This window comes from Artemia sp. Qi Xiang Cuo, chromosome 4 (genome assembly GCF_049724085.1).
Source record: "Artemia sp. Qi Xiang Cuo chromosome 4, ASM4972408v1, whole genome shotgun sequence".
Taxonomy (NCBI): domain Eukaryota; kingdom Metazoa; phylum Arthropoda; class Branchiopoda; order Anostraca; family Artemiidae; genus Artemia; species Artemia sp. Qi Xiang Cuo.
This window is the reverse complement of record NC_142797.1, coordinates 3779367-3805783: the sequence shown is the minus strand read 5'-3', so window position 1 is coordinate 3805783 and position 26417 is coordinate 3779367. Positions and strand designations below refer to the sequence as shown.

General features: G+C 38.4%; 1 protein-coding gene across 1 annotated transcript in view; it reads left to right on the top strand.

The window, feature by feature from the left end:
• Positions 1–26417, top strand: part of LOC148952692 (uncharacterized) — a 124122-nt gene that overhangs the window by 18105 nt on the left and 79600 nt on the right. The window contains exon 2 of the mRNA XM_089088046.1: positions 25429–25605. Within this exon, the coding sequence (XP_088944172.1) occupies positions 25536–25605 (70 nt within the window). The 5' untranslated portion in view covers positions 25429–25535. The remainder of the gene's footprint in view (positions 1–25428; positions 25606–26417) is intronic.

The window sequence follows — 26417 nt, the reverse complement described above, 5'->3', positions numbered from 1 at the left end:
CACACAGAAACACACAGAGACAGACACACACACACAGAGACACACACACAGAGACACACACACAGAGACACACAAACAGATACACACACACAGAGACACACACACACAGAGACACACAAACAGAGACACACAAACAGAGACACACACACATAGACACACACACAGAGACACACACACACACACACAGACACACACACACAGACACACACACTCAGACACACACACACCCAGACACACAAACAGACACACACATACAGAGACACACACACACAGACACTGATACAGACAGACACAAACAGATACACAGACACAAATACAGACACACACACACACACACAAACACACACAGATACACACACAGAGACACACACACAGAGAGACAGACACAGAGACACACACACACAGAGACACACACACAGAGACACAGACACAGAGACACAGACACAGAGACACACACAGAGAGACACACACACAGACACACACACACAGACACACACACCCACACACTAATACAGAGAGAGTAATAGACAGACACACACACAGAGACACACACGTTCATTTAGTATCTACGCAAGTAGGCCTAATTGAAGATATTTATGCAGAGTTTCAACTAGCTATGGTTAAGTTTGCTAAAGACAAGCTATTTTATTGTGAAAACACACAAAATCAGAAAAAATGTTCAATGTTCCTTTAGTACCTACACAATTAGACTAAAAATGAAGATATTTATGCAGAGTTTCAACTAACTATGGCTAAGTTTACTAAAGACAAGCTATTTTCTGTGAAAACACACAAAATCAGAAAAATGTTCAATGTTCCTTTAGTACCTACGCAATTAGGCTTAAATGAAGATATTTATGCAGAGTTTCAACTAGCTATGGCTAAGTTTTATAAAGACAAGCTATTTTCTTGTGAAAACAGACAAAATCAGAAAAATGATCAATGTTCCCTTAGTACCTACGCAATTAGACTAAAAATGAAGATATTTATGCAGAGTTTCAACTATCTATGGCTAAGTTTGCTAAAGACAAGCTATTTTCTTGTGAAAACACACAAAATCAGAAAAATGATCAATGTTCCTTTAGTACCTACGCAATAAGACTAAAAATGAAGATATCTATGCAGAGTTTCAACTAGCTATGGCTAAGTTTGCTAAAGACAAGCTATTTTCTTGTGAAAACACACAAAATCAGACAAAATGATCAATGTTCCTTTAGTACCTACGCAATTAGACTAAAAATGAAGATATTTATGCAGAGTTTCAACTAGCTATGGCTAAGTTTGCTAAAGACAAGCTATTTTCTTGTGAAAACACACAAAATCAGAAAAATCATCAATGTTACTTTAGTACCTACGCAAATAGACTAAAAATGAAGATATCTATGCAGAGTTTCAACTACCTATGGCTAAGTTTGCTAAAGACAAGCTATTTTCTTGTGAAAACACACAAAATCTCAAAAATGATCAATGTTCCTTTAGTACCTACGCAATTAGACTAAAAATGAAGATATCTATGCAGAGTTTCAACTAACTATGGCTAAGTTTGCTAAAGACAAGCTATTTTCATGTGAAAACACACAAAATCAGAAAAAAGTTCAATGTTCCTTTAGTACCTACACAATTAGACTAAAAATGAAGATATTTATGCAGAGTTTCAACTATATATGGCTAAGATTACTAAAGACAAGCTATTTTCTTGAGAAAACACACAAAATCAGTAAAAATGATCAATTTTCCTTAAGTAACTACGCAAATAGACTAAAAATGAAGATATCTATGCAGAGTTTCAACTAGCTATGGCTAAGTTTGCTAAAGACAAGCTATTTTCTGTGAAAACACACAAAATCAGAAAAAATGTTCAATGTTCCTCTAGTACCTACACAATTAGACTAAAAATGAAGATATTTATGCAGAGTTTCAACTAGCTATGGCTAAGTTTACTAAAGACAAGCTATTTTCTTGCGAAAACACACAAAAAATGTTCAATGTTCCTTTAGTACCTACACAATTAGGCTTAAATGAAGATATTTATGCAGAGTTTCAACTAGCTATGGCTAAGTTTGCTAAAGACAAGCTATTTTCTTGCCAAAACACACAAAATCAGAAAAAAATGTTCAATTTTCCTTTATTACCTACTCAATTAGTCTTAAATGAAGATATTTATGCAGAGTTTCAACTAGCTATGGATAAGTTTGCTAAAGACAAGCTATTTTCTTGCGAAAACACACAAAATCAGAAAAAATATCGTTAGGTTAGATTAAGTTAGATTAGGTTAGGTTAGCCTACGTACGCGCGCATATAGGTTAGGTTAGGTTGATTAAGCTAGGTTAGGCTAGGTTAGGCTAGATTAAGTTAGGTTAGGTTAGGCTAGATTAGGTTAGGTTAGGTTAAGTTAGGTTAGGCTAGGTTAGCCTACGTACGCAGCGTACGTAGGCTAACCTAGCCTAACCTAACTTAGCCTAACCTAACTTAATCTAACCTATCCTAACCTAACTTAACCTAATCTAACCTAGTCTAACCTAAACCTAACTTAGCCTAACCTAACTTAATCCAACCTAACCTAACCTATATGCGCGCGTACGTAGGCTAACCTAACCTAATCTAACTTAATCTAACCTAACAATATTTTTTCTGATTTTGTGTGTTTTCGCAAGAAAATAGCTTGTCTTTAGCAAACATAGCCATAGCTAGTTGAAACTCTGCATATATATCTTCATTTCAGCCTAATTGCGTAGGTACTAGAGGAACATTTAACATTTTTTTTCTGATTTTGTGTGTTTTCGCAAGAAAATAGCTTGTCTTTAGCAAACTTAGCCATAGCTAGTTGAAACTCTGCATAAATATCTTCATTTAAGCCTAAATGTGTAGGTACTAGAGGAACTTTGATCATTTTTTTCTGATTTTGTGTGTTTTCGCGAGAAAATAGCTTGTCTTTAGTAAACTTAGCCATAGCTAGTTGAAACTGAGCATACATATCTTCATTTTTAGCCTTAATGTGTTGGTACTTAAGTATAATTGAAATTTTTTTCTGATTTTGTTTGTTTTCGCAAGAAAATAGCTTGTCTTTAGCAAACATAGCCATAGCTAGTTGAAACTCTGCATAGATATCTTCATTTTTAGTCTAATTGCGTAAGTACTAAAGGAAAATTGATCCTTTTTTCTGATTTTGTGTGTTTTCACAAGAAAAGAGCTTGTCTTTAGCAAACTTAGCCATAGCTAGTTGAAACTCTGCATAAATATCTTCATTTTTAGTCTAATTGTGTAGGTACTAAAGGAACATTGAACATTTTTTCTGATTGTGTGTGTTTTCGCATGAAAATAGCTTGTCTTTAGCAAACTTAGCCATAGCTAGTTGAAACTCTTCATAGATATCTTCATTTTTAGTTTAATTGAGTAGGTACTAAAGAAATATTGATCATTTTTTCTGATTTTGTGTGTTTTCGCAAGGAAATAGCTTGTCTTTAGCAAACTTAGCCATAGCTAGTTGAAACTCTGCATAAATATCTTCATTTTTAGTCTAAGTGTGTAGGTACTAAAGGAACATTGATAATTTTTTCTGATTTTGTGTGTGTTCACAAGAAAATAGCTTGTCTTTAGCAAACTCAGCCATAGCTAGTTGAAACTCTGCATAGATATCTTCATTTTTTGTCTAATTGCGTAGGTACTAAAGGAACATTGATCATTTTTTCTGATTTTGTGTGTTTTCACAAGAAAATATCTTGTCTTTAGCAAACTTAGCCATAGCTAGTTGAAACTCTGCATAGATATCTTCATTTTTAGTCTAATTGCGTAGGTACTAAATTAACATTGATCATTTTTTCTTATTTTGTGTGTTTTCACAAGAAAATAGCTTGTCTTTAGCAAACTTAGCCATAGCTAGTTGAAACTCTGCATAGATATCTTCATTTTTAGTCTAATTGCGTAGGTACTAAAGGAACATTGATCATTTTTTCTGATTTTGTGTGTTTTCACAAGAAAATAGCTTGTCTTTAGTAAACTTAGCCATAGCTAGTTGAAACTCTGCATAAATATCTTCATTTTTAGTCTAATTGCGTAGGTACTAAAGGAACATTGAACATTTTTTCTGATTTTGTGTGTTTTCTCAAGAAAATAGCTTGTCTTTAGCAAACTTAGCCATAGCTAGTTGAAACTCTGCATAAATATATTAATTTTTAGTCTAATTGCGTAGGTACTAAAGGAACATTGAACATTTTTTCTGATTTTGTGTGTTTTCACAAGAAAATAGCTTGTCTTTAGCAAACTTAGCCATAGCTAGTTGAAACTCTGCATAAATATCTTCATTTAAGCCTAATTGCGTAGGTACTAAAGGAACATGTGTGTCTCTGTGTGTGTGTGTCTCTGTGTGTGTGTCTCTGTGTGTGTGTCTCTGTGTGTGTGTGTGTGTTGTTGTCTGTGTCTATTTGTGTGTCTGTTTGTCTCTGTCTCTGTGTGTGTCTGTGTGTGTGTCTGTGTGTGTGTCTCTGTGTCTGTGTCTCTGTGTGTGTCTCTCTGTGTGTGTGTGTGTCTGTGTGTTTGTGTCTGTGTGTGTGTGTCTGTGTTTGTGTCTATCTGTGTTTTTCTCTGTGTGTGTGTGTCTCTGTGTGTGTGTCTGTGTGTGTGTGTCTCTGTGTGTCTCTGTTTGTGTTTCTCTGTGTTTGTGTCTCTGTGTGTGTGTCTCTGTATGTGTGTCTCTGAATGTGTGTGTCTGTGTGTGTGTCTGTCTGTGTGTGTGTCTGTGTGTGTGTGTGTGTGTGTGTGTGTGTGTGTGTGTGTGTGTCTCTGTGTGTGTGTCTCTGTGTGTGTGTCTGTGTGTGTGTGTGTGTGTGTCTCTGTGTGTGTGTCTCTGTGTGTGTGTCTCTGTTTGTGTGTCTCTGTGTGTGTGTCTCTGTGTGTGTGTCTCTGTGTGTGTGTCTCTGTGTGTGTGTCTCTGTGTGCGTCTGTGTGTGTGTGTGTGTGTGTCTGTGTATGTGTGTGTGTGTGTGTGTGTCTCTGTGTGTGTGTGTCTGTGTGGGTCTCTGTGTGTGTGTCTGTCTGTGTTTGTCTGTGTGTGTGTGTCTCTGTGTGTGTCTCTGTGTTTGTGTGTCTCTGTGTGTGTGTCTCTGTGTGTGGGTCTCTGTGTGTGTGTCTCTGCGTGTGTGTCTCAGTGTGTGTGTCTCTGTGGCTGTGTCTCTGTGTATGTGTCTCTGTGTTGTGTCTCTGCGTGTGTGTCTCTGTGTTTGTGTCTCTGTGTGTGTGTGTCTCTGTGTCTGTGTCTCTGGCTCTGTGGCTCTGTGTGGGTGTCTCTGTGTCTGTGTCTCTGTGTGTGTGTCTCTCTGTGTGTGTCTCTGTGTGTGTGTCTGTTTGTGTGTTTGTCTCTGTGTTTCTATCTCTGTGTGTGTGTCTCTCTGTGTGTGTGTCTGTGTGTGTGTCTCTGTGTGTGTGTCTCTCTGTGTGTGTGTCTCTGTGTGTTTGTCTCTGTGTGTTTGTCTCTGTGTGTGTGTGTCTCTGTGTGTTTGTCTCTGTGTGTGTGTCTCTGTGTGTGTGTCTCTGTATGTGTGTCTCTGTGTGTCTGTCTCTGTGTGTGTGTCTCTGTGTGTCTCTGTGTGTGTGTCTTTGTGTGTGTGTCTCTGTATGTTTTTCTCTGTGTGTTTGTCTCTGTGTTTGTGTGTGTGTGTGTGTGTGTGTGTGTGTGTTTTTCTGTGTGTGTGTGTGTGTGTTTGTGTCTCTGTGTGTGTTTGTCTCTGTGTGTGTGTGTGTGTGTGTGTGTGTGTGTGTGTGTGTCTCTGTGTGTGTTTGTCTGTGTGTGTGTGTCTGTCTCTGTATGTGTGTCTCTGTGTGTGTGTCTCTGTTTGTGTGTCTCTGTGTGTGTGTCTCTGTGTGTGTGTCTCTGTGTGTGTGTCTCTGTTTGTGTGTCTCTGGGTGTGTGTCTCTGTGTTTGTCTCTGTGTGTGTTTCTCTGTGTGTGTGCGTGTGTCTCTTTGTGTGTGTCTCTGTGTGTCTGTCTCTGTGTGTGTCTCTGTGTCTGTGTCTGTGTATCTGTGTCTCTGTGTGTGTCTCTCTGTGTGTGTGTCTCTGTGTGTGTCTCTGTGTGTCTCTCTTTGTGTGTGTCTCTGTGTGTGTCTATGTGTGTGTGTCTCTGTGTGTGTGTCTCTGTGTGTGTGTGTCCGTGTGTCTGTGTCTCTGTGTCTGTCTCTCTGTGTCTGTGTCTCTGTGTGTGTCTCTGAATGTGTGTCTCTGTGTGTGTGTCTCTGTGTGTGTGTGTCTCTTTGTCTCTGTATCTGTGTCTCTGTATCTGTGTCGCTGTGTGCGTGTCTCTGTGTGTGTGTCTCTGTGTGTGTCTCTGTGTTTGTGGCTCTCGGTGTGTCCGTGTCTGTGTGTGTGTGTCTGGGTGTGTGTCTCTGTGTTTGTTTCTCTGTGTTTGTTTCTGTGTTTGTTTTTGTCTCTGTGTGTGTGTCTCTGTGTGTGTGTGTGTTTCGGCGTGTGTCTCTCTGTGTGTGTCTCTGTGTTTGTGTGTCTCTGTGTGTTTTTTTCTGTGTGTGTGTCTCTATGTGTATGTCTCTGTGTGTGTGTCACTCTGTTTGTGTTTCTCTGTGTGTGTCTGTCTGTGTGTGTGTGTCTCTCTGTGTGTGTCTGTGTGTGTGTGTCTGTGTCTGTGTGTGTCTCTCTGTGTGTGTGTGTGTGTGTGTGTGTGTGTGTGTGTGTGTGTCTGTGTGTTTGTCTCTCTGTGTGTGTCTCTCTGTGTGTGTCTCTGTGTGTGTGTGTGTCTGTGTGTGTGTGTCTCTGTGTTTGTGTCTCTGTTTGTTTGTCTCTTTGTTTATGTCTCTGTGTGTGTGTGTGTCTGTGTGTTTCTCTGTCTGTGTGTTTCTCTCTGTTTTTTTGTCTTTGTGTGTTTGTCTCTGTGTGTGTGTATGTGTGTTTGTGTCTCTGTGTGTAGGTCTTTGTGTGTGTCTCTGTGTGTGAGTGTCTCTGTGTGTGTGTCTCTGTGTTTGTGTCTCTGTGTGTGTGTGTCTGTGTGTGTGTCTCTGTGTTTGTGTCTCTGTGTGTGTGTCTCTGTGTGTGTATCTCTGTGTGTATGTATCTCTGTGTGTGTGTCTCTCTGTCTGTGTGTCTGTGTCTGTGTGTGTGTCTGTGTTTGTGTCTGTCTGTGTTTCTCTGTATGTTTGTGGCTCTATGTGTAAGTGTATGTGTGTGTGTGTCGGTCTGTGTGTTTGTGTGTCTGTGTCTCTGTGTGTGTGTGTGTCTGTGTGTGTGTCTCTGTGTGTGTGTCTCTGTGTGTGTGTGTCTGTGTGTGTGTGTCTCTGATTGTGTTTCTCTGTGTTGTGTCTCTGTGTGTGTGTCTCTGTGTTTGTGTCTCTGTGTCTCTGTGTGTGTGTGTCTCTGTGTGTGTTTGTGTCTGTGTGTAGGTGTCTGTGTGTGTGTGTCTCTGTGTGTGTGTGTCTGGGTGTGTGTGTCTGTGTGTCTGTGTGTGTGTGTGTGTGTGTCTCTGTGTGTGTGTGTCTGTGTGTGTGTGTGTCTGTGTGTGTGTGTCTCTGTGTGTGTGTCTCTGTGTGTGTGTGTTTCTGTGTGTGTGTCTCTCTGTGTGTGTCTCTGTGTGTGTGTCTCTGTGTTTGAAACAGTTTGAGGCATTTTAGGCGATGATTTTAGAAAACAAAAGCAGAACTTTTAAAATCACAACAACTGAAGGTCAGTAAATAATTCCTTTGTGGGGCCCGGGGATGACCTTTGGGGGTCTGGGTGGGCCTTTGGGGGCGCCGGTGATCCTTTGGGAGCTTGGGGGTCCTTTGGGGGGCACAGGGCGGGCCTTTGGGGGCCGGGGGGACTTGTGGGGACCGGGGGCGGGCCTTTGGGCCCCCGTTGAGCCTGTGGGAGCGCGATGGGCCTTTGGGGACCGGTGGAGGGCCTTTGGGACCCCGTTGGTCCTTTGGGAGCTCGATGGGCCGTTGGGGGGGCCCGGGGATGGCATTTGGGTGTCTGGGTGGGCCTTTGGGGCGCCGGTGGCCCTTTGGGAGCTTGGGGGGCCTTTGAGTGTCCGGGGGGCTGTTGGGGGCCTGGGGGACATTTGGGGACCGGTGGAGGGCCTTTGGGAGCTTGGAGGGCCTTTGAGAACCGGGGCTTCCTTCGGGGTTGGGGTAGGAGGATTGGAACCCTTTGGGGTTGGGTTAGAGGACCTCACAACACTGTTCAAATGAAACTTGTGTATTATAACGACCATACTCAAATTCTCTTCTAAAATCTCTTCAAAAATCTTCTTTTAAAATGTCTCCATCTGTTTCGCAGAAATAGTTCCATAACCTGTCTAAAACGGTTTCGCCCAAATAATCCCTAAACGCAAATTCATCGTGTTCCTTTGTTATTGGCATCTCTGCGCTAACGCATTTCAAATTAATAGGAAACCTTTTCGCGCGTTAAAACAATTCATCGCTAAGATGTTTCTTGCCTAATTGTTTCCATGGCCTTTGGTTATTAATATCCTTTGGAGTTCGACCAAAAGAGTTGTTCCCGAGGCAAAGACATTAATGATTTGGATCTATTCCTGGAGAAATGTTTCTAGGTGAAAATTTTTAAAGTCTGACAGATGATGTCATTGATTGATTGATCTGTCAAGAAAGGGGAAATTAATTTGTTGTTTCTAAGGGAAATTATTGATTCACGATAGGTGAATTGAGGTCGACAGCACAGGTGTTCCACGGTCGATGTTGTTGTTGTTGTAAGTGCACGCTCTCAGCGAATGTCAAGGTTGTTGTTGTTGACACACTTTGATTACGCAATCAAGTTCTCGGAAATTCACTTCCCCCTCGAGTCCTAGATCGATAACATTGTCCCCGTTAGAATTCAATGCACGTTTGCAACCCTCGTCCCGGAGTTATTACATATAGAAACATAAAATAAATCGACCTTGGAAAATGAGGTCATTGACCGATTACACAATCATTCTCCCTAGGGAGGCTATTCCCTTATTTGGACTCCCGTCAGCATTAAAAATGCCGACAGGACCACGTGGTTCTATGCAAATATATGGTGTTCGTACGGGAGTCAATAAGGCCATTCTACTCCCATGAAAACTTCCTTCATGGAAAGATCCTCCCACATTACCCCCGACCCACCCCGCTCCCCCACTACCAGGAAAAATCTCCCCTGAAAACGTCTGTATACTTCCAAATAACCAATATTATATGTTAACATTGGGTAAAATTCATAAGTTTCAGCCCTCCCCCCCCCCCCCGGGAATTTAGGGGGATTAAGTCATCCTAAAAGACATACTTATTATGTTTTCGAACATGCTGAACAAAATGGCTACCTCAAAATTTTGATCAGGTGACTTTGGGAAAAAAATGAGCGTGGGAGGGGGCCTAGTTGCCCTCCATTTTTTTTGGTAACTTAAAAAGGCACTAGAACTTTCAATTTACATTCTAATGAGCCCTCTCAAGATATTCAAGGACAACTGGTTTGATGCGAACACCCCTGGTAAAAAAAAAAACAAAAAAAAAACAAATGAACACCCACCCGTGATGTTTCTTATAGCAAAAAAAGCAAAATTCCACATTTTTGTAGATGGGAGCTTGAAACCTCTAAAGTATGGTTCTCTGATACGCTGAATATGATGGTGAGATTTTCATTAAGGTTCTACAGTTTTTAGGGGGTCTTTCCTCCTTTTTTCGAAAATCAGCCAAATTTTCTCAGGTGCCTAACTTTTGATGATTAGAATTAAACTTGATGAAACTTAAATATTTGAAATCAGCATTAAAATCTGATTCTTTTGATGTATCTATTGGTATCAAAATACTGTGTTCTAGAGTTTCGGTTACCATTGAGCCGGGTTGCTCCTTACTTACAGTTCGTTACCAGGAACTGTTTGATTGGTTCTAATCCCAACTTTTTTTTTGCAGTAAATAACCAAGTAACAGCAGTTTGAACATTACATACCTGAAAAATTGTTGGTAGGTCCTTTTCTGTCGAAAACAGGAAACTGACTGAATTAAATGTTCTTTTCTTATCTGGGTGTACTGTATATTATGTCAATGTTCCCTATTTTTGAAATAAAAAAAAGACTTCAAGAGATCACACTCCAAGTCACGGCTAAGCAGAGTTATTCCGTCTTTAAGGAAAATTTTGACAGGGGTTCTAAAATTGCACTGTCAAATTATTGCTACCTTTATCCTAGTTCAATTCTTGCTAACAAACAAGATCCAAGAAGGTCACGGAGACTTGCTTCCATTTTCGCTTTGGAAAGAATAAGATTATAAAACAATATGTAGTTATTTTATTTTAAGATTAGTTCTGTGTTGGCAAAAAATATGTCTGTGTTCTATCAGTCATGGGCGTCCCGAGGGGGGGGGGGAGGGGCGTGCCGCCCATCCAACGGTTTGTTATTTGATAAAATTTGTTGTTGTTTCTGTGCTTAAGTATTGGTATGCTAATTCTTCAGTTTGGGTGAAGCGGAATGGTACAGTAGGGGAGCATATTCCTGGTAAAAAAAGGGCATTAGGCAAGGGGCCGTGTTATCTCCAAGTATATTTAAGTGTGTTTTAGCTTCATTTCTCCAACGTCTTCAACCGTTAGTGTTTTCTAATGATAGTTTAGGCATCACGTTGCTTATGCTGATGATGTTCTGCTTCTTAGCTGGACAAAACAAAGTCTAAGTACTTAGTTTGACCTGCTTTCAGCCACACTGTCTGCAGTAGGCCTTTCAGTTAATGCTGCTGAATGTCAGTTTTTGTGTTTTGGAAGTCCTCCACCAGCATTGCCTCTTTGCTTGATTTCTTCAACTATACCATGTTCAGCAAGTACTAAATGGTTAGGTCTTCTTCTGTTTTAGCAAATGTGGGCTTTTCAGTCGAGACTATTCAGCCCTTCTCCTTTTGATTCACTCTGAGCTGAACAGAGCTACTGAATTGGTTGCTTCTTATTTATCTAGAATCTCCTTAGATTTCTTTCAACAAATATTTTGCTTCTAGGATTTGAAATACAAGAGGATAAACATTAAGTTCTGTGCTCTATGTGTAGGTACAGTCGGCTATACTCTTAGCTGATAGTGAGATTTTGTGGTGTTTGAAGCACTTTAACAGTTTATATTGCAGGGTATACTGTGCAGACATCAGCATATTACAGTCAAACAGGCAATGGTCAATTATATCAATTTTTGTATGACAATACCTGCAAAGAGCAGAAGAGGGAACTGAGCCACTTGAATTAGGAAACTGATATGAAAACGCCTGAAAATTTAGCCCAATTGAGCCAGACCAAATTCTATGATAAATTTTAGAAGGGTGTTTATTGGGGAAGGGAGATTAAATTGGATTATTCTTATTTAACAATACCTCTGATAATCTTCAGCGATAGTTGTCTCTAATGGGGATTGGTCTCCCACTTGACTGGTGAATATTTAGAGTATTTTTTGCAATTTTATCCGTCTTATGGTTACCAACTATACCTGAGTGACTTGAAGCATACTGAAGATAAGTTCTTATTGCTCTTAAAACAAGAGTATCAATAATGCTAAGACAATGAAAAGTGTATATATCCATTTTATAATGAGAAGCTGAAGACAGCAGCTCGAGGCTTGACAAAGAGTTGGAATAAACTATAATATTTTGTAAGTTAGCAATCAATGGTTGATTATTCATGAGGCACTCTAATGCCATGATTATGGCATTTAACTCTGCAGACATTATAGACACATTATAGGGTGGGATGGGAGAAAAGCTCTACTTGCCTCCTTCTCATTCATTTCGGATCCATGAACAAAAATTTGAAAATGTTTTTTATATGTAAATAATCAAAAAAACTTTTTGCACAAATTAAGTTTTTCAAAAAAAGTAAAGAACTCCATTAAACCAAAAATGTACAACTACCACAAACCAGTATCAATAAATAAATGAAACCAAAAACAAACAGAAATTAAAATAAGTCAAACTAAAAACGAGCAGACACTAATCTGAGTAGGATTCTAAACCCTATGATTTCAAAAAGCTAGAATATAATCTGTACTTTAATGAAAAAAATTATTTTAAATGGTTTCACTTTTGTAACTTTTAGAAATCAGAAATTAATTAAGATTTTAAGAAATAAATATCAGCATGTGCATATTAAACTGACAATGCACATTTTTTTCTCAGTAAATTCATTTGAATTAACTTACAACCTACAACCTTAGCCCTGAGGGCTTGGGGGAGTGTCATCCTCAAAAACATAATTTTCAAAACTTTCAGCTACATTGAACAAAATGGCTATCAGAGAATTTTGATTGGATATGTTTTGAGATAGTGTGAGTGTGAGAGGGAGGTTAGTTAACCTCCAATCACCTTAGACTATTAAAAGGGGCACTAGCCCTCTGAGTTTTAAATTGAATGAGTTCCTTTTGTAGTATTTACGACGACGCTATCTATAAAAACTTTATTTGTCCCCAGGGCATAACTTACAAGCTTTGCCCTGGGGGCTCTCGGGGGTTTATCATCCTCAACTACATAATTTCCAGAACTTTCAACTACATTGAACAAAATGGCTATCTCAAAACTTTGATTGAATGTCTTATGGGAAATGGTGGGAATGAGAGGGGGGTTAGTTGCTCTCCATTCACTTTCGATTATTACAAAGGGCACTAGCCCTTTGAATTTCCAATCAAATAAGCCCTTATTGAAGTTTCTACGACAAAACTTCCTATAAAAAAAACTATATGCCCCCAGGGCATTACTTACAACCCTTGCCCTTAGGGCTGTGGGTGGGGGGGAGGGTTATCATCCTCAAAGACCTAATTTCCAGAACTTTCAACTACGTTAAACAAAATGAATATCTCACGATTTTGATAGGGGTTCGACTATTAAAAAGGGCACTAGCCATTTCAATTTCCAATCGAATAAGCCCTTTCTGAAGTTTCTATGACAACGCTTTCTATAAAAAAAAAACCATATATGCCCCCAATGGCATAACTTACAACCCTTGTCCTGAGGCCTTAGGAGGGGGGTTTTCATCCTTAAAGACCTAATTTCCAAAACTTTAAACTACGTTGAACAAAATGGATATCTAAAAATTTTAATTGCATGTGTTTGGGGAAAAGGTCGGCGTGAGAGGAGGGTTAGTTGCCCTCCAATTACTTTCGACTATTAAAAAGGACACTAGCCATTTCAATTTCCAATCAAATAAGCTCTTTTGAAGTTTCTATGACAATGCTTTCTATAAAAAAAACCTTATATGCCCCCAAGGGCATAACTTACAACCCTTGCCCTGAGGGCTTAGGAGGGGAGTTTTCATCCTTAAAGACCTAATTTCCAAAACTTTCAACTACGTTGAACAAAATGGATATCTAAAATCGTATGTATCGTATGAATCGTATCTAAAATGGATATCTCAATCGTATGAGCCCTTATATGTAGTTTCTAGGACAAAGCTTTTAATGAAAACCTTATATGCCCCCAGAGCATAACTTACAATCCTTACTCCGAGAGTTGTCCGGGAGAGGGGGGCTGACATCCTCAAAGACCTAATTTCCAGGACTTTGAACTACATAGAACAAAATGGCGAAATTTTGATTGGATGTGTTTGGGGAAATAGTGAGCTTGGAAGGGGTGTTAGTTGCCTTCCAATCACTTTCAACTATTAAAAAGGGCACTAGCCATTTTAATTTTCTATTGAATGAACCCCTTTTATAGTTTCTACGACAACGCTTTCTATGAAAACCTTATATGCCCCCAGGGCATAACTTATAACCCTTGCCCTGAGGGCTATGGGGGGTTGTCATCCTCAAAGACCTAATTTTCAGAATTTTCAACTACGTTGAACAAAATGGCTATCTCAAAATTTCGATTGGATGTGTTTGGGCAAAAGGTGGGCATGAGAGGGGGGTTAGTTGCCGTCCAATCACTTTCGACTATTAAAAAGGGCACTAGCACTTTGAATTTCGAATCGAATGAGCCTTTTTTTGAAGTTTCTATGACAACGCTTTCTATAAAAATCTTATATACCCCCAGGGCATAACTTACAACCCTTGGTCTGAGGGTTTTGGGGGAGTTTCCATCTCAAAAACATAATTTATATCTGGAAATCAACTACGCTGAACAAAATGGCTATATTAAATTTTGATTGGATGTGTTTGGGAAATGGTGGGCGTGGAAGGGGTGTTAGTTGCCTTCCAATCACTTTCGACTATTAAAAAGGGCACAAGCCGCTCCAATTTCCAATCGAATGAGCCCTTTTCGAAGTTTCTACGAGAACTTTTTCTATACAAAGTGCCCTTGTCTAAAACCAAAAAAAATAATAATAATACATTGTGCGAACATCGTTCTTTACTTAGGCAGCGCAATATGTGTATTAATTAAAAAAACTTTTTCCACAAAATAAGTTTTTCAAAGAAAAGTAAAGAACTCCATTAAACAAAAAATGAGCAAAAATAAAATCAAATAATCTAGCAAGCGTGAAACTACCACAAATCAGCATCGATAAATAAATGAAACCCAAAACGAACAGAAATTACAATAAATAACCGAGTCAAACTCGAAACGAGCAGAAATTAATATCAGTTGGGCGCAAAACCCCTATCCCTTTCCAAGGCCAGAACAAAATTTGCACTTTACCGAAAAAAATATAATTTTTTTTACTTTTATAACTTTAATAAATCGAATAATTTTAACATTTTGATTACTAAATATCAGTATATGTATATTAAATTGACATTGCACATTCATTTGTCTTTTTTCACTAAAGTGCAAATTTTGTTCTGGCCTTGGGAAGGCATAGGAGTTTTACTCCTAACTTATGTTAATTTCTGCTCGTTTTGAGCTTGACTCGGTTAATTATTGTAATTTCTGTTCGTTTTATGTTTCTTTTATTTATTGATGCTGATTTTAGGTAGTTTCACGCTTGGTAGATTATTTGATTTTATTTTTGCTAATTTTTTTTTTAATGGAGTTCTTTACTTTTCTTTGAAAAGCTTATTTTGTGGAAAAAGTTTTTTTAAAATTAATTTCTGTTCGTTTTATATTGACATAGTCTTTTCAGGGGAAAAGAAAATAACACTTTAAATCTTTTCGTTTTTTAAGACTTTATAGTTTGCTCTGCTATTTGTATGCTGGAGAAAATTTTTCAGCGATTTTTAACAAGATACACCCTTTTAAAAATCTGGACACAAATAGTACTGTTTAATTTAGTTTCATACCTCCTTTAGTGGACCTGAAATTGAAAACTTGATACCATTCGCAAAAAAATCTGTTTGCTTTCTTTGATAGCTCGAATACACTTAAGCTATTTTGATTGGGTTAAATTTTAAGAGCAGATGTATCCCCGAAAGTTTGAACATAAAACCCTCAGTCGTTCTTTGGATACTACTGAGATGCCTTATTGGGAATTAGCATTATCACAGTGCATTTTGATTTAATCTTAAGGTAACATGTAGTTTTTAAACATAATGGGCAAATGGGAGGGTGGGTGTGGAAGGGGAATTAGTTTCCCTCCAATCCCTTTCGACTATTAAAAAGGCATCAGCCCTTTCTATTTTCAATCGAAGAGCCCCTTTCGAAGTTCCCGCGACAACTCGTTCGATACGAAGTTCCCTGGTCTAAACAACAACAACAACAAAAAATATCACTAATCAATTTCGACTATTAAAAAGGGCAGTAGCCCTTTGAATTTCAAATCGAATGAGCCATTTTTTGAAGTTTCTGCGACAACGCCTTCTATAAAAACCTTATATGCCCCCAGGGAATAACTTAAAACCCTTGCTGTGAGGGTTGTGGGGGAGTGTCCTCCTCAAAAATATATTTTCTCTCTGGAAATAAATTATGCTGAACAAAATGGCTATCTCAAAATTTTGATTGGATGTGCTTGGGGAAATGATGGACGGTGGGGGGGGGGGGCTAGTTGCCCTCCAATCACATCCGACTATTAAAACCGGCACTAGCCCTTTTAATTTCCAATCGAATGAGCCTGTCTTGAAGTTTCTACGACAACGCCTTGTATAAAAACCTTATATGCCCCCAGGGCATAACTTAAAACCGTTTCCTTGAGGGTTGTGGGAGAGTTTCCTCATCAAAAACATATTTTCTATCTGGAAATCAATTAGCCTACGCTGAGCAAAACGGCTATCTCAAAATTTTGATTGGGTGTGTTTGGGGGAATGATGGGTGTGAGAGGGGGGGGGGTTAGTTGCTTTCAAATCGCTTTCGACTATTAAAAAGGGCAATAGCCCTTTGAATATCCAATCGAATGAGCCTGTTTTGAAGTTTCTACGACAACACCTTCTATAAAAACCTTATATGCCCCCAGGGTATAACTTAAAACCCTTGCCCTGAGGGTTCTGGGGGAGTGTCCTCCTCCAAAACATATTTTCTATCTGGATATCAACTACGCTGAACAAAATGGCTGTCTAAAATATTGATTGGATGTGTTTGGAGAAATGATGGGCGTTAGAGGGGGGCTTGTTGCCTTCAAATCACTTTCGACTGTTTAAAAGGGCACTAGCCCTTTGAATTTCAAATCGAATGAGCCATTGTTTGAAGTTTCTACGACAACGCCTTCTATAAAAACCTTATATGCCCCCAGGGAATAACTTAAAACCCTTGCTGTGAGGGTTGTGGGGGAGTGTCCTCCTCAAAAACATATTTTCTATCTGGAAATCAACTATGCTGAACAAAATGGCTATCTCAAAATTTTGATTGGATGTGCTTGGGGGAATGATGGACGTTGGGGGGGGGGGGGCTAGTTGCTCTCCAATCACTTTCGACTATTAAAACCGGCACTAGCCCTTTGAATTTCCAATCGAATGAGCCTGTCTTGAAGTTTCTACGACAACGCCTTGTATAAAAACCTTATATGCCCCCAGGGCATAACTTAAAACCGTTTCCTTGAGGGTTGTGGGAGAGTTTCCTCATCAAAAACATATTTTCTATCTGGAAATCAATTAGCCTACGCTGAGCAAAACGGCTATCTCAAAATTTTGATTGGGTGTGTTTGGGGGAATGATGGGTGTGAGAGGGGGGGTTAGTTGCTTTCCAATCACTTTTAACGACTAAAAAGGGCAAGAGCCCATCGAATAATCAGTTGAAGGAGTCGTTGGCAAATTTTCAAAAGCACCGCCTTTAATAAAAGATTTATTTGCTATCGGTGCAAACATCAGAACCCTTGCCCTGAGGGTTGTGGGGACGTGCTCTTCTCAAACTCATCGTTTTTCGTCCGAAATCAAGTACGCTGAACAAAATGGCTGTCTAAAATATTGATTGGATGTGTTTGGAGAAATGATGGGCGTTAGAGGGGGGCTTGTTGCCTTCAAATCACTTTCGACTGTTTAAAAGGGCACTAGCCCTTTGAATTTCCAGTCAAATGAGCCCTTTTTCAAGTTTTTAAGACAAAGATTTCAATGGAAACCTTATATAACCCCAGGACGTAACTTTTAACCCTTGCCCGGAAGACTGAGGGGGGAGTGTCCTGCTCAAAGGTATAATTTCCTGAACTTTGAACTGCGTGGAACAAAATGGCTATCTCAAAATCATTTTTGGATGTGTTTGGTGAAATGGTGGGTGTGGAAAGGGTGTTAATTGCTTTCCAATCACTTTCGACTATTAAAAAGGGCACTAGCCATTTCAATTTCCAATCGAATGAGCACTTTTTGAAGTTTCTACGACAATACGTTATATAAAAACCTTATATTCCCCCTGGGCATAATTTACAACCCTCGCCCTGAGGGCTGTGGGGGGTGGGGGCTGTCATCCTCAAAGACCTAATTTCCAGAACTTAAAACTACGTTGAATAAAATGGCTATCTCAAAGTTTTGATTAGATGTGTTTGGGGAAAAGGTGGGCGTGAGAGGCGGGTTAGTTGCCCTCTAATCACTTTCGAAAATTTAAAAGGGCACTAGCTCTTTGAATTTCCAATCGAATGAGCCTTTTTTAAATTTTCTACGACAACGCCTTCTATAAAAAACCTTATATGCCCCCAGGGCATAACTTACAACCCTTGCCCTAAAGGGGATTGTCCTCAAAAACTTAATTTCTATCTGGAAATCAACTACGCTGAACAAAATGGCTATCTCAAAATTTTGTATGAATTGTTTCGGGAAATGGTGGGCTTGGAAGGGGTGTTAGTTAACGTCGAATCGCTTTCGACTATTAAAAAGGGCACAAGCCACTCCAATTTCCAATTGAATGAGTGCTTTTCGAAGTTTCTACGACAAATTCTTCGATACGAAGTGCCCTGCTCTAAAGGAAAAAATTAATAAATAATACATTGTGCCAAAATCGTTCGTAAATGCCCCCAGGGCAAAACTTAAAACCCTTGCCCTGAGAACTGTAGGGGAGTGTCCTCCTCTATACTTAGTCCCCGTTTCTTGTCTCGTTCTCGAGTGCTCCCGTTTCTTACTTAGGCAGCGCGATCGCGCTGCCTATGATTTATGCAACAACTTTCTATATAAACCTTATATGCCCCAAGGGCATAACTTACAACCCTTGCACTTAGGGCTCTGATGGGGTTATCATCCTAAAAGACCTAATTTCCAGAACGTTCAACTACGTTGAACAAAATGGATATCTAAAAATTTTGATTGGATGTGTTTTGGAAAATGGTGGGCGTGAGAGGGCGTTAGTCGCTATCCAATGACTTTCAACTATTAAAAAAGGCACTAGCCCTTTCAATTTCCAATTGAATGAGCTCTTTTGAAGTTTCTTCGACAGCGCTTTCAATGAAAACTTTATATGCCCCAGGGCATAACTTACAACCCTTGCACTGAGCGCTCTGAGGGTTTTATCATCCTAAAAGACCTAATTTCCAGAACTTTCAACTACGTTGAACAAAATGGATATCTCAAAAATTTTGTTCGATGTGTTTTGGAAAATGGTGGGCAAGAGAGGGGCGTGAGTTGCTGTACAATCACTTTGATCTATGAAAAAATTAATTCGTACTTTCAATTTCCATTTAAACGATCACTTTTAAAGTTTCATTGCTAATGCTTTGAATAAGAAACTTAAATATTCTCAGGATCTAACTTAAAAACCTGGCCCTGACGGCTCCGGGGGGAGGGGTCTTCCTTAAAGACCTAATTTCCAAAACTTTCAATTACGTTAAATAAAATGGATATCTAAAAATTTTGATTGGATGTGTTTGGGGAAAAGGTGGGCGTGTGAGGGGGGTTAGTTGGCCTCAAATGACTTTCGAATATTAAAGAGGGCACTAGCCCTTTGAATTTCAAATGGAATGAGTACTTTTTCAAACATCTACCACAAAGATCTCTATAAAAACTGTATATACCCCGAGGGCATAATCTATAATCCTTGCTCTGAGGGTTTTGGGGGAGTGTCCTCCTCAAAAATATGTTCTCTATCTGGAAATCAACTGCGCTGAACAAAATGGGTATCTCAAAATTTTGATTGAATGTGTTTGGCGGAATGATTGGCGTGAGGTGGGGGCTAGTTGCCCTCCAATCACTGTAGAATATTAAAAAGGGCACTAGCCCTTTGAATTTCCAATCGAATGAGTTTTTTTTTGAAGTTTCTACACCAACGCCTTCTTTAAAAATCTTATATGCCCCCAGGGCAAAACTTAAAACCCCTGCCCTGAGGGCTGTGGGGGAGTGTCCTCCTCAAATACATATTTTCTATCTGGAAATCATCTACGCTGAACAAAATGACTATCTCAAAATTTGATTGGATGTGCTTAGGGGAATGATGGACGTGGGGGGGCTAGTTCCCCTTCAATCACTTTCGACTATTAAAAAGGGCACTAGCTCTTTGAATTTCCAATCGAATGAGTCTGTTTTGAAGTTTCTACGACAACGCCTTCTATAAAAACCTTGTATGCCCCCAGGGCATAACTTAAAACCTTGCCCTGAGGGTTGTGGGGGAGTGTCCTCTTCAAAAATATACATTCTATCTGGAAATCAACTCCGCTTAACTAAAGGGCTATATAAAATTTATTTTTGGATGTTTTTGGGGGAATTTTGGGGGTGGGAGGGGGGGGCTAGTTGCCCTCAAATCACTTTCTACTATTAAAAAGGGTACTATATACCCTAATTTCCGATCAAATGAGCCGTTTTCGATGTTTCTATGACATGCCCTTCCATACAAAGTGCCTGGGTATGCAGATACAAAAAAAAAACACATCGTGCCCACATCGTTCTTTACTTAGGCAGCGCTAGTACGCTGCCTATGATTAAATTTAGCAATTTCTTTCTGGATGAAGGTAAGGGGGGGTAAGTTCTTTAGTCCACTTTGAGAAATTATTGTTTATTATGGGAATTGACCAACTCCATGGGGGGAGGGGGGTGGGGAAATGTAGATGCAATAGACTTTGCTGGCAAAGTCTATTGCTGGCATATTCATTTGTAATGCCTCTATGCATGGATGGATTTTTTCAACCAGTTTAGCAGGGTATATGAGCTATTGGCTTCAATTTTTCCAGATAATTTATCAAAAGAAATCTTTGTCTTTCATTTATTGTTGATAATCCACTCTCAGTAAGCAGAAATTTAGTACTTGTTGGTTTCCTAAGACCAAATATGAGACAGATTATGTCATTTTGTGTTGTTTCAATTTTTGCATCAGGGTCCTTGCACAAGCACCATAAACAATAAGCCCATAATCAATATGGGGTCTTATATGTCATTTATAAAATTGGAGTAAAGTTTTCTCATTACAACCCCAGGGTGTGGATAGTAGTATTTTTATTATTCTGATTTTCCTATAGCATTTTTTTATTGTATTTGTGATGTGAAGGTGGAAATTAAGTTTTTGGTCAAGTAATTTATGCGACCTAGGTAATTTATTTGATTGTCCTCTGGAGTAATTATTCCATTTACAGTTAGTTTTGCATTAACATTAGGGCCGTTTTTTCACTCATCATTCTGCTAAGATCTTACATCTCTTGTCAGATAACGCTTAAAAGTGAAATCTTTGAACTTACATCTTTTGTCGTTCTTTCATCATTGTTCTATATTGCAGAAAAATGGCGTTCTTCACACTTTTTGCTAACATCAGTGAGCTGTAGAATCTTAGAACTAAGATGAGTTAAAAACGATAAACTTTGCAGAAAGATGCAAGTTTTTAGTGCTAAAAAACGACCCTATGATTTCGCTTATGGTGAAATTGGATGATTTTGGTTTGTGCGTGCAATGTGTAAATCAGATTTTTGAGAAAATGTTTCAAATTGGAAAAATGACTTTTGCAACTTTGAATCTGCAATCTCAAAGGTGGTGTTGCCAGTTACCCATAATAGCAGATCATCAGCATATTGTAAATTGGTGCGTGTAAGGCTCATATCCCAGAGAAAAAGGGAGAAGAGGAGGCAGCTCAGGACTGCACCGTGTTGAAGATCTTCGGTTATTGTAGTTTTGGGTGAGGAGGCTGAACCTTTGTAAATTGGTGCGTGTAAGGCTCATATCCCAGAGAAAAAGGGAGAAGAGGAGGCAGCTCAGGACTGCACCGTGTTGAAGATCTTCGGTTATTGTAGTTTTGGGTGAGGAGGCTGAACCTTTGGAAATTGGTGCGTGTCAGTCTCATATCACAGAGAAATAGGGAGAAGAGGACGCAGCTCAGGACTGCATCCTGTGGAAGATCTTCGGTTATTGTAGTTTTGGGTGAGGAGGCTGAACCTATGCAAACAATGAAACTTCAATTTTCTATGAAGGATTTTATAAAGGATACTAGCTTTGGGGGTAATCCAAGACTTGTAAGTTTAGCTAAAAGGACCTGGTGGTTCACGTTGTCATATACCCCTTCAAAGTCTAGGAATGCAGCAACTAGTACATTATTTTTAGATATGGATTCGTTTATTGCGTTTGTTAACAAGATAAAAGCATCTGTCAAGAAGTGTTGTTTCCTGAAACCAGTTTGAGTATGAGATAGCATATTATTCTTCTCAACAAACCAAAAGAGTCAATGGTAAATCATTTTTCCCATTACTTTTCTCAGCACAGGACTAATCATTATAGGCCTGTAAGACTCGTGGTCATATTTGTGTCTATTTCTCTTTAATATCGGTAGGAGGGATGAACATTTTCAAGCATTGGGGAATGCAGATATAGCCCATGAATGATCACAGCAATTTAGGAGTTTCTGTTTTTGAGAAGGGGTGAGATTCTTTATCCATGTTGGGTGTATGTTATCGTAGGCACTTGTAGCCTTGGCCCTAATTTGTTGTATTGCATTATTCAGTTCATGAATTGAGAATGGGAGGGCTGTACTGAGCCTGGGTAAGGCTGGTGTATGGGATTTATGGAGATTGAGGTGGTGTTACTGTTATTATTTGATGTTAGCTTTTTGAGAAAAGAGTTGCAAATAAGTTTGCCATTTCATTATCATTATCATAATGGGTAGGCTATTATTATATGATACCTCATACTGGAGTGGGTTGGGAGATGTTTTTTTCCCACAGATGAGGCTTATGAGTTTATGTATAGTTAGCTCACGTGTTTCTCTAGAAAGAGTATTTGCAAAATTATTCCAATAATTATATTTAGCATTTATTATAGCCCTTTTGAGATTAGCCTCTGCTTTTAATTTATTTAAATATTTGATTGTTCATCCGGCTTGTCATTAATTTGGGGGATTGATTCCTGGTAATGCTACCGATTCCTCTCTGCTTGGGAGGGGTGGCCAGGCGAACCTCTTCTCATTGGATGTGGTTGCTAGTTGGATCAGCCTTGGGGATTCTCTCTGATAGGAATGTGAGCTGGGGTGTTTTGAGGAAGTCTTGTGGGGGTGCTTGTCACTTTGGGTTGGGTGTTCTGTGAGTGAAAGTATTGGGTGGTTTCATAAAGGGTTTAGTATGGTGTGATTGGGCTGCATTTGCTTCCAGAGCTGAAAATGGGTAAGGTATAGCTTTCTCTGTTGCTATTTGATGTGGTAGTACTCGTTTTTTATATGCAGGGCATAGTGTTTTATTGGAAGAATCGTGGTGGCCTTTGCAGTTTATACAAGTAGGCTGATCATTTTTACAATTTACCATTCCTTTCGGATGGGAACTCTTACCTTTACTGCAGGTTTGTAAGATGTCAATGCATTTATTTGTTGTGTGTCCTATTTTTGGCACTGGATTGGTTTTGGCTTGTAGGGCTTGTGAGTTTTCATTGTCCAAAGAACAATATCTGGCCTGGGATATCGTTTTTTTCTCTATGTGTGAATAAGAAAGACTTGATTGGCTTTTGGTCATTAGCATTCTGGTTTGCCCAGTTGGGTGGCATCTGCAACTGGGATCAGGCTACCAGTTATGTCACAGAACCCGTCCTTTAGCTCCTGAATAGGTATTTCTCTAGGGATATTGTACACCACTACTTTAGTTGGGTAGTGGTTTGGGGTCCATAGAGCAGACTTTATTGGGATGTTAAGAAGGATTTTTAAGCTAAGTAGTATTTCTGCTGATTTATAATCTTGGAGAGCTATTAGCAAAGATCCATCACGGTTAATGTTTAAAGAAAACATTGATTTTAACAATTTGAAAAATTGTAGCCCTTATTAGAGTTATCTTCTTTATATCAAAGGGGATATCAGGAGAAATTTTGAAGTATATTGCAAGGTTTTGTGAAGCAGGAATTGGAGTAAGAGGAGGGGAATTATTTTTGATGAGGGAAATTTTTTTTCTTTTTTTGAGCTCCTTGAAAACACTTCATTTACCACTCCTCCCTGCCCAGCAATGGTTAAACATATAGCCCAAATTGTATATTCCCCAGGAGTTTTCCTATTGCTTGATGGTGTTAACATTGTTTGTTTACTATTTAATTTGAAGAAGAGTGACATAGAAAATTCAAAAAAGAGTTGAGCATTTTGTTTTAGTAGTTTTCTCTTCAGAAGCAAACACTATAAAATTGTAGAAGCTAATTTTAAAAATTCTTAAAATACTTGACTATGTCGTTCCTAACAGAACCTCCCTTTTTCTTTCCCCCTTTCATAGGATAAGTTATTGAGCCAAAACTCCATGAATTTCCATGTGTGACTTTAAATTAACTTTCCAAGCAAACCAATAACATTAACAGCACCAAGCAGCAGGAAATTTCATTGAGAATATATAATTTGGTCTGTATATCTGATGATTAGGAAGGATGGGTGAGAGCAAGTGAAACACTTTTTAGAATAACATAATTTTAACATAGTTTTTACATTTTTTAAAGTCGATTCTTTTAATTTTATGCTGCTTGCTTAAAGGTACCAAGCTGAATACGTAAAACTCAGTGAAAATAAATATTTTAGGGAAGCTTTTTAACAATGTAGGTAAATGGTAAAGTTTATCACTGTAACTTTAAGGATTATATTAGTGTTTAAAAAAATTTAAAGTAGCTTTTATCGTTTTATAGTGTTCTCTTCTAGAAATTTCGCTGGATTTAGGATTCTTTGTCCGAGAGGGCGAGGGTTCGAATCCTAGTGTATCCAGTTATTTGGTTTGAGACGGGGTCAGTGGCATGACTCTGTAAGTTCAGCCAGAGTCGTCCAAGGTCTAAATGGGTACCTGGAGAAATCTGGGGAAGGTAAACAGGAAGGGTGTGCGAAAGCATAGGATGGTTGACCCCCAACCCCCCATTGCACCTCCTGGCTGAAGGGCCAAGAAACGGAGATAAGCACCGCCGGTTGGGACTGTAAAGTCCAGTGCCGTCTTCTTTACCTTTACCTTTTACCTTCTAGAAAGTAGGATTGCAACGCTGATGCAACCTCTTCAATAGGAAATGCTATAAAATTCTGAAAACTTCTTCAAAACACAAAGGCAAATTTACACCTTGTCATAAGTGGATTCCGGGAAGATTGCCCTTATTTGTTAAAAACAAACTGTCAATTAATTCTTCTGAATAATTTTAGACAAATATTGTTACATTTTAGTAGATATTAGAAAATAAAGGACTTATTTCTCTGGTTTATTTGTTTAAATGCTTGATTTTTAGTTTAGGTTTGATTTTTCAAATGCTTTAAAAGGTACAGTAATTACTAAATTTTTTAATAAGTGAATACAAGGCAATTTCATAATTTGTTTTTGATTGAGTTTTAGATCCATTGTCACATATTCTTGAAGCCTTATATGTAGGAACAGTTTGATATTGACTCCTGGAAATGAGTAATAGGCCTTCCAACCAGGGTTTTAAGCAATGAAATTTTAACCAAAAATACACTTTACTTGCAGTTACATCAAAAAGACAATTTTGGAATTTTATCACCTTGTTCTTAAATAAAGAAACTTTTAAAAAGTTTTATTTAAAAATTTAATTATTTAAAAATTTAAATAAAGAAACTTTTAAAATATACTTTTATGAGGAGTTTTAGAAGTTAATGTTTCTTCAAGTAGTCATTTTTACAAAAGCTTACCATCTATGTAACTTTGTGGGAAGCTTACCTTTCTAGGGTTAAAATAAGAAACTAATCACATTTCTAATGCTTTTGACTGCTGAAGGAGTTGAACTTGTGCTTTCAACTGTGTTAAGATTAGCTAACAGCTGTGGTTATCATGGATGAAAGTCATTATTACTGATCAATCATTATAGCTTTTGTATTTCCAGAGACTTTTGTCACTACTCTCTTGACTAAAATCTGAGTGCTGTGTCCAAGTGTTCATCATAGTATTATTCATTTCATAAATTGCATCAACTCCATTCCAAGATCTTTTATGGACATGCCTCAAATTTCTGATATGGCTGAACTCATCACAACTTCTGAGGGTACTATTATTAAAAAAGGTAAGTTATATAGTTAAATTTTCTGTTACAGAATACAATAAAGCTGCTTTACTCTAGAAAATAATTTTCACTTTTTATCTTTCTTAATCACTATGTGGGCCAAAGCAAAAAAAAAGTGTATCTGCATACACACTTGGTTCTAACCATTAAGAGCCGAGGGCTAATAAAAGTGGATATTTTGTGTATCATTAACTCCATTTTTTCCCATATATCAAGTCAATTTATTAGTCATAAATATCAAGTTTTGTGAGACAATGAATCATCTGGCAGGAATAATGTCGTCTCACTCTCTCTCTTGTCTAGGTATGATTAGCAAAATATTACCACCAAATCAGGGCATTAATGGGGCAGCAATTTTTTTTTAATAAATGTAATATAACTAATATTGAATTTAAATGGAAATTTCAAGTTACAAGACATATGAGAGAAGTTAAAGTTAGTTGAATTCAGATGCTTAACTTTGGGAGGCTACAGTTTGTTTTCTTTACGTTTTGAGAACTTATCCACTTAAAGCAGAAATCGATTGGCATTTTGGAATTTTTCAAAAAATGTCTGTTTCGGTGACAAAAAATATTTAATTTTCTGCTGTATTTAATTATTGAATACTCAATTTTTTTTTCTTGTTCAATTAATTACTGTTAATTTATCCTTACCCAGGACCTTCCATCTTATGTCAATTTCGTTTAATGTTTAAAAATTTCCTTTTGTTTTTTCGAAAAGCATATTATAAATACAATTTATGAAAAAAAAACGCACACAAATTTGATTTAATGTGTAGGCTATATATATTCGATATACATCTAACATCTGTT